Source organism: Natator depressus, chromosome 14 (genome assembly GCF_965152275.1).
Source record: "Natator depressus isolate rNatDep1 chromosome 14, rNatDep2.hap1, whole genome shotgun sequence".
In the NCBI taxonomy this organism is placed as follows: domain Eukaryota; kingdom Metazoa; phylum Chordata; order Testudines; family Cheloniidae; genus Natator; species Natator depressus.
Genome location: NC_134247.1, coordinates 26,010,545 through 26,025,461, shown reverse-complemented (window position 1 = coordinate 26,025,461; position 14,917 = coordinate 26,010,545). Strand labels below are relative to the sequence as shown.

Here is a 14,917-nt window from a genome sequence, read left to right as displayed (position 1 = left end):
TATGATACAGAGTTGTGAGTGGGTTTGGGTGTGTATGTGTGAGAAGATGATGTATGTAGCTATATGGCCTTATGCTTTATTTTGTTGTTTTTGTGGTTTTGAGCTGGACATAAATTACCCGAAACAACCTGAAACGGTTTGTAGCAATTTTTTCTGTATGTTTGAATTTTGCTGGATTCTTTATGTTTTAAACCTGAAGACACTGTAAAGAGGACACAGAGACCAACTGTAAAGTTTCAAGTTGCCCACATGTGGTCCATCAGGCTGCTCCTCATGTCGCCATCCCCATCACAAGTTTGGCCCAATAAATATGGATTGGTCAGACTGAGACTCTCAGGTAATTTGCTGTCTGGGTCTGCTGCACTTTTTCACATGACATTGCATTGTGATATCATTCAGTTTCTCTCCACTGTCCCCCTTACGTGTCTTTTGACATTATTTCCTACAAGAAAATATCTGTTCTCTACTTTTATCCAGAGGTGTTAGATTTCAGCCCATTGAATCTCATTTTGTTATTCCCTGCCCATATTTCTAACCGTCCCAATCCTTCTGTATTGTAATCCCTCCCACATCAGTATCCTGTGTAAAATTCCATTTGCCCCATCTCTCAGTCATGAATAATCATGTTTAATAAAATCAGGTCTTACACTAATCTCTATGACTCCTCACCAGATACCTCCCCTTCCCAAAGTTACCAGTGTATAGGTTTAGCATCATGCTGCACTGTGTCAAATGCCACACTAAAATGCAGAATTACTGCATTTTTGCCTCTAATGCCTCTAACCTTATTAAAAAATTCAATCATATTTGTTCGGCATTCACTTGTACTTTATCATCTGTGCTGCTTATTATTATTGCACAACAAATTCATATCCTTTAGATGTTTGCAAATTTTTAAAAAATGTATTTATTCCATTGTTTTGGAGGAAATTATATTTTGCTTACCAGATGGTAATTGTCAGGAAATTTTCCATTCTATTTTAAAGCAAAACTGTCTGTATAATTCTATCTGGAGTGCTGCTTGAAATGGCTTGAAAGAATAAAGCCATGAATTATCTCAGAGGGCTTTGGCATCTTTCTCCATACAAGAGGTCTGATTCATTCAATTGACAGGAGTTCTGAAGCTAAAATCTGTGGAATTATTTGAAAATTTTGGGATAAGTGTTCAACTTATGTTTGATTGTGCAAATGTATCTTGTAAATGTACAAACCTTAATAAAACTCCAAAGCTAATGAGTACAACACAAAAGCCACTTCTGGTTCTTTGTATGCAAAGCTCTCTATAATCTTTATTTACTAGACACTGAGGACAGAATAAACAATAATTACAAAGCAAAGTGACAGAGAGTTTCACATTTTGTGCATTTCTTCAGTCACTTTGCAGCATGGAGACACCCTCACTCTTCTCCTTCAATCTTCTTGTGAACCTCTCGGCTTTTCACCCGGAGCTTATTGACCTGGGACTCTGCAATGTCAGCCCGCTCCTCAGCCTCTTCCAGCTCGTGCTGGATCTTGCGGAACTTGGTGAGGTTGACATTGGATAGTTCCTCCTGAGGATGGAGAGAGAGTTGTAAACCAAAGGTCTGAGGGTTCCCCTTTCCCTACATTTGGGACTTAATAGGATGTGCTTGTTTGCTGAGGGGACGGGGAAAGCCCAGACTGTTACCCACTTATTATTTCATATCTAAAATCTAAGCACAGACCTTCACACTCTTGCCCTTTTCTAATTCTTTTTTTAAAAAATCACTAAAAACTAATTGAAAATAGATTTCTAAACATTTTGGATTGATTTTTCTTTAGGTTTATACATTCATTTATAACGCCTTTTTCCTAATCAGGCCACATTAATGCAGTAGTATATATTATTTTAAATACAGATAAATGACAGTAAACACATATTTGTTACCAACAATATGCTTGGTGATAAATACAGAAATGAAAGCATCCAATTTAGGAAAGCGACAGCATTCTAGTTTGTGAGTCTTTCAGGTCAGCAATTCCACAGGCTTAGAGTTCAGGGTTAGACAATCAGAAATTATTCTTCCTCATAACAAAAAACTTAGGATACACCCAGCTTCTACCAACTGTAATGAGGTGCCCCATTCAAAGGGAGAGGGGAAGAAGGTGGCACTGAATTAATGGAGCTTGTACAGTATTAGAGGCTCTCTAACCCTATCACATAGGATGGAATTGAGCAAGAGATGTACATTTTCACTGTGTGTGTGCATGTATTATATAGAAAGACAATGCTAGTAGTTTAATTGTAATGTGAATTTATTATAAGGGGGTTTCTCCACCCCATGAGCACAGAAACCCTGACCATGGGCAATGAGTTACCACAAACTGGCAGGGCTAGTATCAGCTGAGCTCAGTCTGCTGGTGGGGCTTGGCCCTGCTAGTTGGTATGAGCATATCCCTTCCCCAGAAGGCTTTCTCTTGGGGTTGGGATTCAGTGGCCCCTTTTTGATGGTTCCCCAAAAACTGGGAGATGGGGAATGTAGCCAGACACCCACTGAAGCCAGTGGGCTGGGAGCAGAGAGGTCATCGGGTCCCCCAGAAGTGCCCCGTGGTCAGGGGGAACTGGGACCTGGGAGTAGGTGTGAGACATGGGACAGAAAGCAACACATCAACATGGGTCATGGGACATCATACCAAGAAGGGTAGAGGCAAGACGTGGGGTAAATAGGGGTAGGGCCATTTGGGGGCAGCATATGGGGTTAACAGGGAGAAGCAGTACATTGGGGGAGAGGCAGCAAATGGGGGAACAAACTCTGTATACATCAGCAATCTGTATCAGTTAGTCACCAAAACCATGGCCACAGTCATAGCGAAAGCTATTAAGAAGTCAAATCAGCATGATCAAAATGGCCAGCTAAGTTTAATCACTCTCTTCCTCTTCTCCTCCCACCCCAGCTCAATTTAAAAGAATCAGTGGAGTTCTATTAATTATATAATTATATACATTAATATAATGAGCAGAGGGATGCTGCTCTTCTCTTTGGTGAAGAGATCCCTGTGAAGGACTTGGAAAACACCAATATTATTTTATGACCATTATATGTTCATCTGTTTGTTTGGTTGTGTTTGTGTTGGTTGCTATATGATTACTAAAGGGTTAAACCAGGCCTGGCTCACATGTAAGCAGGATGAGTTTCAGCACCATTCACCAGTACTTAAAGTGGGTGTCAGTTCCTTTGAAGTTTCCCTCTAATCATGCTGAGTTCAACATCCTGGCTTGGTACAGAGGAGTGGGTAATCCAGACAGGAAACTGAGGCAACAGGGCTTAGGAGTCGGGCTGGGGGAGGAACTGAGCAACGGCAGCACAGGGAAAGAGGGTGACACAGAGATTGTGGGAAATCAGGCTGTGCCCACTCCTATGCCTAGAAAAGGGGGTGTCTGGATAAGCTGAGCCTATGTACGTTTTGGGTAACATAGCTCTGCGTGTAGACTGTTGTGTTAATAACCATTTGCTCTTGTTACTTTGTGTTCCTTCTGCTGAGATTAAACAATATATTGTTTTGAAAAGGCTGTTTTCTGTCCTTTGTGTTTGCACTGATCACAGCTCCTGAAGAGAAGACTTGCAAGGCAGCTGACTGGGTCAGGCCTGATGAAGAATCTGTTGGTTGCATTACTGTACCCTGGGACCCAGTCTGGGAGCAGGAGAATCTTGCAATTCTGCCGCAGAAAGGTGAAGTTTCAAGGCCTGTCAAGGGAGTTGCACTCAGACAGAGCACAAGGGGTCAAAGGTGCAGTTAGCCCTAAACTGTGACAGTCCAACAGCTGTGACATCCGAGAAGATTCCCAACCAGCCTATCAGAATGTAAGTTTGAACTAAAAAAAAAAATCCATATCCCCACTCATGTATTTCAAGTAAAAGAGGTAAAATAGCTGCTTCCTCATCTCTCGATCCTACGTGATTTGTAGTAGCAAACAGAGCCTGCATCTCCAACCACGTCTAAGTGACTTGTGCAGATCAGGTAGTGTGTCACTATGGAATTATGAAAACTGTTAAACTTAGTCAGATCTTTTATTAACCTACAAAAAAGTGATAGAGAAACAGTCAGAGTTCCTCACTAAGCTCTGCACATGTAAGTATTTGTTAATGAAAGCCAAGCATTTTTACCAAAGGAGACTTAGAAAAGGTGTATTCTGACATCCCCAAAACTTTCTGCGATATCAAAGGATGCATATCCTCCCTCCTCAGAATGATACTTACAGATTCCTCAGCTTGTCTCTTGTAAGCTTTCACTTTCAGTTGTAGTTTGTCTACCAGATCCTGGAGCCTGAAAACATTCTTGCGGTCTTCCTCAGTCTAGGAACAGTTTGTAATGGAAAAAAGTCATTTCATTTCCAAATTATTTGTCTATTTCCTTCATATTATACAGTGAAAGCAATGTTCCATATAAAACATTTTGATAAGTATATAAGATGGATAATAAAGATTATAATGGATATTTTAACTTTCTCTTTCAAATGATTTCCTGGTGAACTCTTTGTTTTTCCATAGTATTACTGTTAACTGTCTTACTGTTTGAGAAGGACAATAAAAATTGCCCCCTGCAGGTTCAGGTACAAACAATTTGTGCTCCCCGGAGAAGGATGTGACAGCACAAAGGGCCTCCCTCCTTACCTGATAGGTCAGTTCCTTTACTCTTCTCTCATACTTGCGCATACCCTTGATAGCATCAGCACTGCGTTTCTGCTCATTGTCAACCTCACCTTCCAGCTCACGCACCTGAAATGAGAAACGGATCATTGAGTTTCATTGTGACTACACATAGGAAATGCTCCTAATTGCACAAATATGGGGAATACGCACTCTGGCTTCCAGTTTCTGGATTTGCTTCTTGCCACCCTTCAGTGCCAGCTGCTCTGCCTCATCCAGACGGAGCTGCAGGTCCTTCACCGTCTGGTCCAGGTTCTTCTTCATTCTTTCCAGGTGAGCGCTGGTGTCCTGCTCCTTCTTCAGCTCCTCCGCCATCATGGCCGCCTAGTGAGTAAAGAAAGGAAACCGGTCCAGAAAACCAGCCATTTCAGGTGCAAACACGGCCATGTTCTCCAAAGAAAGGTGCCTTCAACTCACATCAGTGATTGCCTTCTTGGCCTTCTCTTCTGCATTACGCGCTTCCTGAATTGTCTCCTCCATTTCACTCTGGATTTGGGAAATGTCTGTTTCCAGCTTCTTCTTCGTGTTGATCAGACTGGTGTTCTGTTTAATAACAATAGATAAGACGTGGTTACAGTTAGTCCCAAAATATTGACTCTGGAGCAGGAACTGAATATTTGTGTTTAATGTACAGGTTACTATTAACATTTTACTGCTGCAGAACTCTCCTCCAAATGTATCATCATTGCAGGACATTGACAGCTAGTCAGTGATGTGCTGTGAATATTTTAAGAGCTCTCACTAACATTACCTCCTGCCCTCCCAGCTTGTGACAAACCCTATGTGCCAATTGTTATAAATCTGGTCCATTCCAAAACAAAATAATCACTGTGTAGAAATACTTCCTGAGCCCCAGGGGATGGCAGAGATGACTTAAAAGTATCCAGTGATGGAAACTGTATAAGAGGCAGGAAATCCACTCCCAGAGCCTCTGAGACACTTGCCCCCTCCATCACATCACTGCAATTATAACCTTCGTCATCCCTGTGTCGCCTTCAACACAGCAACATAAGGAAAACCAAAGAGGGCCTTGCAGCTTCTTGCTTTCTGTTTAACAAAGGTCCATCCTATGGACATTAGCGTAAAGGCCATTTCAAGAACAAAAATCTTCTAAACACCCCCTAGTGCTGCTCTTTGGAGCAGGGTACCTACAGAGCAGTCTCCTGCTTAGGGGTTTGTGGGATTTCTTTTCACACTAGACCCTGACCTGGGTGTGCAGGAGCTGAACTCGTTCACTTGCATCCAGAAGCTCCTGTTCAGCCACTTTCCTGGCCCTCTCTGTCTGTTCCAGAGCTGCCCTCAGCTCCTCAATTTCGGCCAGCATCAGGTTAGCTCTGCGCTCAACCATGGCCACCTGCTCCTTCAGGTCTTCTTGGCTTCGGAGAGCATCATCCAAGTGAATCTGGGTATCCTGTAAAACGAGTGAGAGAAATTACCTGGAGGCGCAGACTCCTTGGCATGCTGAAAAGACCAGCTGAGCTATCGCACTAGGCATGTGTGGCTTAGTGTACCTTGAGCACTCCTTGTGTGTTTCGCAGATTCTTCTGTGCCTCTGCAGCCAGGCGGCTGGCATGGCTCAGCTGGATCTCCATTTCATTCAGATCCCCCTCCATCTTCTTCTTTAGCCTCAGGGCTTCATTTCTGCTCCTGATCTCAGCATCCAGGGTGCTCTGCATGGACTCCACAACTCTGACATGGTTTCTCTTCAGCTGTTCAATTTCCTCATCTTTCTCAGCAATCTTCCTGTCAATTTCAGACTTTACCTGGTTCAGCTCAAGTTGGATGCGGAGGATTTTACCCTCTTCATGTTCTAGCGAAGCCTTAACAAGAGGAAGTGAAGGGTCAATAAAGGGACAAAAATAGTTGTTTCCTTCCACATAAAGTGTTAGATGCTCCCACAAACTGGAATGTAGTGCTGTGGGTAGCATGGGCACTGAGTACATAGCTTCCAGCACAGCATGTGCTGTCCTTCTGTCCCTGTGAATTATCCCACCGTGTTTACAACAGGATACAGCTCCAAGGTTTTCTGACTCTCTCTTTGTAAAGCAATGATTAATGGCATGTGTACCTCAGCTTCCTCCAGAGCGGACTGGATTTCTGATTTCTCTTGCTCAATCTGCTTCTTCACTTTCTCCAGCTCATGGATGGTCTTTCCCCCTTCTGCAATCTGCTCCGTGAGGTCAGAAATCTCCTCTGTTGGGTTACAGACAAATAACGCAATCAGACAAAGGGCCCAAAGAGAGAGAGGCTCCTTAGAAATGCCACAGGCACAGACAGATTCACTTTAGAGTGTTCACAAGCTTTCCAGAAGCCCCATGTAAGGAGAAGAAATCCAGGGACTTACGCTGCAAGTTCTTGTTCTCACGCTTCAGAGTTTCAAGTTGATCCAAGGATTCCTCATAAGCATTCTTCATCTTAAACAGCTCCGTGCTGAGCGAGCGAGACTCCTTCTGGGAAGCTTCCAGTTCAGCCTGCGTTTCCTCGTATTTCTGCTTCCATTCTGCCAGAACCTAAAGAATAACAAGACCTTAGTCTAAGCAACAGAGATCACTAGCGGATGCTCCATCCAACACCCACAAGGCTGAAATACCTTATCGAAATTCTTCTGCTTCTTATCCAGAGCTGCGCAGGCAGCATTAGATCTTTCCACATCAATCATCAGGTCCTCCACTTCATTCTGCAGCCTCTGCTTTGTCTTTTCAAGGGAAGCACATTTGGAATTCACAGCTTCGACATGTTCTTCAGCGTCCTGCAGACGCTGGGCAAGCTTCTTCCTGGAAGATTGTAAATACAGCTCCCACTTAGTGAGTAAATACGGCTCCCATTTAGTGAGCAATATGGGAAGAAATCTGTGTGCAGCTGCTCTGGGATTCACGAGAGCAGAAGTCACCTCTTCTGGGCTGTGACCCCAGTGCACACACAGATCAGGTCCTTTCTCAGTTGCTCTTATCCAATTCATATACGGTACATTGTCTCCGATAATCCATCTGCCATCAGCTCACACACATTATCGACAGAGTACAGGGCCTCTCTCAGTCTTTCTAAACCTAATGAGTATATTTGCCATTTTCCAACCCATACCACTAAATGGATATACTGCATCTCCTCTAATCACCCTCTCCAAAGCACATCCTTGGCCTCTTCCAGTCCCATCCTGAGCATATCACTAGCCTCTTCACATTTCCCCATTTAGTTTTTGTCCTCTTCCAGTCCTCCCCCCAGCACATACTTGGCCTCTTCCAGTTCCTCTGTGCGCTGAATGGCATCCGTCTCGTATTTGGTTCTCCACTGGGCAACTTCACTGTTGGCCTTGGACAGGGCGCGTTGCAGCTCACCCTTTGCTTCCTGCTCCTCCTCATATTGCTCCCGGAGCAAGTCACAGTCATGGCGAGCAGACTGCAAGGCGTGGGCCAGTGCGTTCTTAGCCTGGAGACACAACAGGAGTAGCACAGTGATGTATCTAAATATCCTGAGGATCCTCCTGACAGTGAGCTCTGTCAGACTGTGGAACGCTATCCTGGAGAAGTGGTGCGAGATTCGATGGATGGCAAATTTAAAGCTGGGACAGAATAAAATATTCTTAAATATACTGTAGGGAACAATCCTGCATTGGCAGGGGCTGGGGAGGACCTTTCCCCCTCTGTTCTCTAGCATGCTATGGTTTCATTTGAGGTTAAAGCATTTTGCTCACAACAAGAATCACAGAAAAGGCTGTTGGAAAAATCCTCACCTTTATCTCCTCCTCTAGATGCCTCTTAAGTTCCTCAATCTGTTGGGTAAATGCCTGTTTGCCTCTTGAGAGCTGAGAAATCAAAGTATCTTTTTCCTCTACCTGGCGTGCAAATTCACCTACAAAAAGTGAAAATGAAATAGGAGGGATTTAATTTCACTGACTGGAAAATTTATTTATTAACTACAAATGGAAATACTTTAAAGAAAAGCAAATAACCTGAGTTCTCAATTCATCCAAGTCATAGTTCGAGATCTTCTAATAGCAGGTGGATATTGGCAGGGGCTGGGGAGGACCTTTCCCCCTCTGTTCTCTAGGGTGCTATGGTTTCATTCTAATAGCAGGTGGATATGCAGTTTTTCCATAGGATGGCAATTTCGTCCCTTTTGTACCTGATATCTCCTCCTCTCAAAATATCTACATCAAAAAACATGTATGCATCTTACCTGATTCTGTCTGTAGACGAGCTCTTTGACCACTGAGGTCATTGATCGTACGCTGATGCTCTTCTTCCTTTGTCTTAACCTCGCTAAGCTGATCTTCCAGAGTGCGGCACATCTTCTCAAGGTTTGCCTTTGTGTGAAATGGACAACAAGAAAGAGGATAAACACATGGGCTCTTCAGCATTCTGAGATCATTGAGATCTTTGTCATGACAAACACATGTGGGCTCAATTAGTGAGGAAACCTCACCCGTTATGAATCTGTGTGCAAAAATGTGTCCAAAAGGTAAAATGAGACGCACTTCGTAGGGGAAGGGAGCAAAGAGGGGGCCTGGGGAGAGAGGGACAGGCTGAGACCTTAGTGGAATAGGACAGAAAGTATGGTAATGGGAAGCAGACACAGGATGGTAGAGGTTGCGTCAGCCCTATTACCACCCCAGGAAGGTCCCTGGTATCTCTCCTCTGCAGACTGCCCAAGAAGCCTCTCCAGCCATCCCCTCTGATGTGACAAGTAGGCTCCTGCCTCCCTCCACCCCATCCCGAGTGCTCTGGGGTGCCCTGGGGCGAAGTGATTAAATAAGTGACTATTTTCCACTGGCAGGAAATGTCACATGGAGCCACACAGAGCTTGACAATTGTTGTCAGGGCTATGGGGTAGGGTGCTGATCTGGGAGGCAGGAGCAGGCCATGAGTTCTAGTTCCAGGTCTTTTACTGACTGATGTTAATGTTCTATGCACTCCATAGCCCTTATTATTGAACAAGGATTCATGCCCTGACTTTGGGAGTCGGGCAAATATAATTTCCCCCCATTCTACAGATGGGAACTATGAGGTTGTACAAGTCACTTCCAGCAGACTGTGGCATGGAATCCAGTGTGCTAACATGGAAAATACAAACTCCAGGCACTCTGCTTTGCAGAATGGATGTGGCAAGCCTATATGGTTGGCTGTGCTGTCTGTAACTGCTAGCCCACACTCCCCTCCAAAATCAGGAATACAACCAAGAAATCCTTACACCTAAACTTGGAAGGATTCGATTTTTATCAGTAAATGTCAATAATCATTGATGTCACCATGCACACAAATCAACAAAAAAATTTCCATTGACAATAAACAAAATTTACAGATAGGAAAAGTCAGGAAAATGCTGCTTGAAAACTTCTTAGAGTTTGATTTAAGGCTTTTTATTTTGTATATTTTGACATGTGATGCTGTCAGTTTGTGTTTTAACATTGAAAAAGCTTTAACTTTTTGAATCTCAACCTCTACTGTCATTGAATAATTGTCTGATCCCCTACATAGTATGACCCCTCATAATTTTGTGAAAATGTGAAAATCTAAATACATAAAAATGCTTAAAACCCATAATTCTGTACAACTGTTAAAAATTAAATATATATAATTTTTTAAAAATGCTTCAAAATAAACATCAATATTATCCATCAAAATTATAAAAAAAAATATCAAATTCTGCCAACCCTACTTATACTTAGTATTCCTCAATTGTATCACAAAGTTGTATGACCCACTAATAAAACATGTGTGTCATCCCTCTCTAGAGGCTGGTCCACATAGTGGATAAGAGCTTACTATTGCTACCAGTTATTCATTTAGCTCAGGTTGCTGTGGATCTAAAGGTTTCAACCCTACTGATGACCATTTTAGGGGGATCAACATGATCACACTTGATGAAATTTCTGGTTTTTCAGTCTGCTTTATTAAAAAAAACCCTAAAATTTTGCATAACACCATCTCCCTACTTTAAAAGAGCTTTACGATTGCAAACTGAAGCACTCAAAAGCGAAGTGATACCAGAATTAAGTTTGCCTCTCCATGGGCAGCGATAATTCTGGCATATTCATTGCTGTTAGAACATACTGAGTCAGACCAAAGTTCCATCTAGCCTAGTATCCTGTCTTCTGACAGTGGCCAATGCCAGGTGCTTCAGAGGGAATGAACAAAACAGGTAATCATCAAGTGACCCATCCCCTGTTCCTCATTCCCAGCCTCTAACAAACAGAGACTAGGGTAACCATGGCTGCCCATCCTGGCTAATAGCCATTGATGGACATATCCTCCGTGACTTTATCTAGTTAATTTTTGAAGCCTGGTATAATCTTGGCCTTCACAACATCCTCTGACAAAGAGTTCCACAGGTTGACTGTGATTTGTGTGAAGAAATACTTCCTTTGGTTTGTTTTAAACCTCCTGCCTCTTAGTTTCATTTGGTGACTCCTAGTTCTTGTGTTATGAGGAGTAAATAACACTTCCTTATTTACTTTCTCCTCACCAGTCATGATTTTATAGACCTCTATCATATCCTCTCTTAGTCATCTCTTTTCCAAGCTGAAAAGTCCCAGACTTATTAATCTCTCCTCATACAGGAGCTGTTCCATACCCCTAGTCATTTTTGTGCCATTTTCTGAACGTTTTCCAATTACTATATATCTTTTTTGAGAAGGGGTGACCATATCTGCACGCAGTATTCAAGATGTGGGTGTTCCATGGATTTATATAGAGGCAATATGATATTTTGTGTCTTTTTATCTATCTCTTTCTTAATTATTCCCAACATTCTATTTGTTTTTTTGACTGCCACTGCACATTGAATGGATGTTTTCAGAGAACTATCCACAATGACTCCAAGATCTCTTTCTTGAGTGGTAATAGCTAATTTAGACACCATCATTTTGTAGGTATAGTTGGGATTATGTTTTCTAATGTGCATTACTTTGCATTTATCAACAGTGAATTTAATCTGCCATTTTGTTGCCCAGTCACCCAGTTTTGTGAGATCCCTTTGTAGCTCTTCACAGTCTGCTTTGGAATTAGTTATGTTCACTAGTTTTCTATCATCTGCAAATTTTGCTACCTCATTGTTTACTCCTTTTTCCAGATCATTTATGAATATGTTGATTAGGACTGGTCCCAGTACAGACCACTGGGGGACACCACTATTTACCTCTCTCCATTCTGAAAACTGACCATTTATTCCTACCCTTTATTTCCTATCTTTTAACCAGTTATTGATCCATGAGTGGACCTTCCCTCTTATCCCATGACAGCTTACATTGTTTAAGAGCCTTTGGTGAGGGACCTTGTCAAAGGCTTTCTGAAAATCTAAGAACACTTGTTGACCCCCTCAAAGAATTCTAGTAGATTGGTGAGGCATGATTTCCCTTTACAAAAACCATGTTGACTCTTCCCCAACAAATTATGTTCACTTATGTGTCTGACAGTTCTGTTCTTAGTTTCAACTAGTTTGCTTGGTGCTGGGAGGAGGGAGGCCAGCCCTCTGTGAAGGAAGAAGTGGTTAGGGACTATTTAGAAAAACTGGACCTGCACAAGTCCATGGGGCCAGATGCGTTGCATCCGAGAGTGCTAAAGTAATTGGCGGATGTGATTGCAGAGCCATTGGCCATTATCTTTGAAAACTCATGGTGATCGGGGGAAGCCCCGGAAGACTGGAAAAAGGCTAATGTAGAGCCAATCTTTAAAAAAGGGAAAAAGGAGGATCCTGGGACCTACAGGCCAGTCAGCCTCACCTCAGTCCCCGGAAAAATCGTGGAGCATGTCCTCAAGGAATCAATTCTGAAGCACTTAGACGAGAGAAAAGTGATCAGGAACAGTCAGCATGGATTCACCAAGGGCAAGTCATGCCTGACTAATCTAATTGCCTTCTATGAAGAGATAACTGGCTCTGTGGATGAGGGGAAAGTGGTGGACATGTTGTTCCTTGACTTTAGCAAAGCTTTTGACACGGTCTCCCACAGTATTCTTGTCAGTAAGTTAAAGAAGTATGGGCTGGATGGAGGCACTACAAGGTGTGTAGAAAGTTGGCTAGATTGTCGGGATCAACGGGTAGTGATCAATGGCTCCAGGTCTAGTTGGCAGCCGGTATCTAGCGGAGTGCCCCAAGGGTCAGTCCTGGGGCCGGTTTTGTTCAATATCTTCATAAATGACCTGGAGGACGGTGTGGATTGCACCCTCAGCAAGTTTGCGGATGACACTAAACTGGGAGGAGTGGTAGATACACTGCAGGGTAGGGATAGGATACAGAGGGACCTAGACAAATTGGAGGATTGGGCCAAAAGAAATCTGATGACGTTCAACAAGGACAAGTGCAGAGTCCTGCACTTAGGACGGAAGAATCCAATGCACCGCTACAGACTAGGGACCGAATGGCTAGGCAGCAGTTCTGCAGAGAAGGACCTAGGGGTGACAGTGGACGAGAAGCTGGATATGAGTCAAGAGTGTGCCCTTGTTGCCAAGAAGGCCAATGGCATTTTGGGGTGTATAAGTAGGGGCATTGCCAGCAGATCGAGGGACGTGATCATTCCCCTCTATTCGACACTGGTGAGGCCTCATCTGGAGTACTGGGTCCAGTTTTGGGCCCCACACTACAAGAAGGATGTGGAAAAATTGGAGAGAGTCCAGCGGAGGGCAACAAAAATGATTAGGGGACTGGAACACATGACTTATGAGGAGAGTCTGAGGGAACTGGGATTGTTTAGTCTACGGAAGAGAAGAATGAGGGGGGATTTGATAGCTGCTTTTAACTACCTGAAAGGTGGATCCAAAGAGGATGGATCTAGACTATTCTCAGTGATAGCAGATGACAGGACAAGGAGTAATGGTCTCAAGTTGCAGTGGGGGAGATTTAGGTTGGATATTAGGAAAAACTGTTTCACTAGGAGGGTGGTGAAACACTGGAATGCGTTACCTAGGGAGGTGGTGGAATCCCCTTCCTTAGAAGTTTTTAAGGTCAGGCTTGACAAAGCCCTGGCTGGGATGATTTAGTTGGGATTGGTCCTGCTCTGGGCAGGGGGTTGGACTAGATAGCCTCCAGAGGTCCCTTCCAACTCTGTTATTCTATGATTCTATGAAGTCAGGTTTACTGGCCTGTAATTGCTGGGATCACCTCTGGAACCCTTTTTAAAAATTGGTGTCACATTAGCTATCCTCCAGTCATCTGGTACAGAAGCTGATTTAAATGATAGGTTACATACCACAGTTAGTAGTTCTGCAATTTCACTTTTGAGTTCCTTCAGAACTCTTGGGTGAATGTCAGGCAACTTATTACTGTTTAATTTATCAATTTGTTCCAAAACCTCATCAAATAACACCTCAGTCTGGGACAGTTCCTCAGATTTGTCACCTAAAAAGAATGGCTCAGGTTTGGGAATCTCCCTCACAGTCTCAGCCGTGAAAACCAATGCAAAGAATTCATTTAGTTTCTCCGCAATGGCCTTATCGTCCTTGAGTGCTCCTTTAGCATCTCGATTTTCCAGTGGCCTCACTGATTCTTTAGCAGGCTTCCTGTTTCTGATGTACTTAAAATTTTTTTGCTATTACTTTTTGAGTCTTTGGATAGCTGTTCTTCAAATTCTTATTTGGCCTTCCTGATTATATTTTTACACTTCATTTGCTAGAGTTTATGCTAATTTCTATTGTCCTCACTAGGATTTAACTTCCCCTTTTTAGAGGATGCCTTTTTGCCTCTCACTGCTTCTCTTACTTTGTCGTTTATCCACGATGACTCTTTTTTGGTTCTCTTACTATGCTTTTTAATTTGGTGTATACATTTAAGTTGAGCCTCTATTATGGTGTCTTTAAAATGTTTCCATGCAGCTTGCAGAGATTTTATTTTTGGAACTGTACCTTTTCATTTCTGTTTAACTAACCTCCTCATTTTTGTGTAGTTCCCCTTTCTAAATTAAATGTGACCATGTTGGGCCACTGTGGTGTTTTCCTCGCCACAGGGATGTTAAATTTAATTATATTATGGTCACTATTACCAAGCGGTTCAGCTATATTCACTTCTTGGAACAGATCCTGCGCTTCACTTAGGACTGCATCAAGAATTGCCTCTCCTCTTGTGGGTTCCAGGACTACCTGCTCCAAGAAGTAGTAATTTTAAGGTGTAAAGAAACTTTATCTCTGCATCCCATTCTGAGGTGATATGTACCCAGTCAATATGGGGATAGTTGAAATCCCCCATTATTATTGAGTTTTCTATTTTTATTACCTCTCTAATCTCCCTGAGCATTTTACAGTCACTATCACCATCCTGGTCAG

The 14,917-nt window shown here is 42.9% G+C and overlaps 1 protein-coding gene across 3 annotated transcripts in view; it reads right to left on the bottom strand.

Moving 5' to 3' along the window:
- Positions 1 to 1,284: 1,284 nt before the first annotated feature.
- LOC141998946 (myosin heavy chain, skeletal muscle, adult) overlaps positions 1,285 to 14,917 on the bottom strand; it is a 30,919-nt gene continuing 17,286 nt past the window's right edge. For all 3 annotated transcript variants that reach the window (XM_074971940.1, XM_074971939.1, XM_074971941.1), the window contains 13 exons: positions 8,844 to 8,970; positions 8,398 to 8,516; positions 7,897 to 8,093; positions 7,258 to 7,441; positions 7,012 to 7,177; positions 6,736 to 6,860; positions 6,179 to 6,487; positions 5,875 to 6,078; positions 5,085 to 5,210; positions 4,821 to 4,991; positions 4,632 to 4,736; positions 4,218 to 4,313; positions 1,285 to 1,550 (listed from right to left, as the gene is read on the bottom strand). In XM_074971940.1, coding sequence (XP_074828041.1) covers positions 1,398 to 1,550; positions 4,218 to 4,313; positions 4,632 to 4,736; positions 4,821 to 4,991; positions 5,085 to 5,210; positions 5,875 to 6,078; positions 6,179 to 6,487; positions 6,736 to 6,860; positions 7,012 to 7,177; positions 7,258 to 7,441; positions 7,897 to 8,093; positions 8,398 to 8,516; positions 8,844 to 8,970 — 2,082 coding nt within the window. In that variant the 3' untranslated portion in view covers positions 1,285 to 1,397. The remainder of the gene's footprint in view (positions 1,551 to 4,217; positions 4,314 to 4,631; positions 4,737 to 4,820; positions 4,992 to 5,084; positions 5,211 to 5,874; positions 6,079 to 6,178; positions 6,488 to 6,735; positions 6,861 to 7,011; positions 7,178 to 7,257; positions 7,442 to 7,896; positions 8,094 to 8,397; positions 8,517 to 8,843; positions 8,971 to 14,917) is intronic.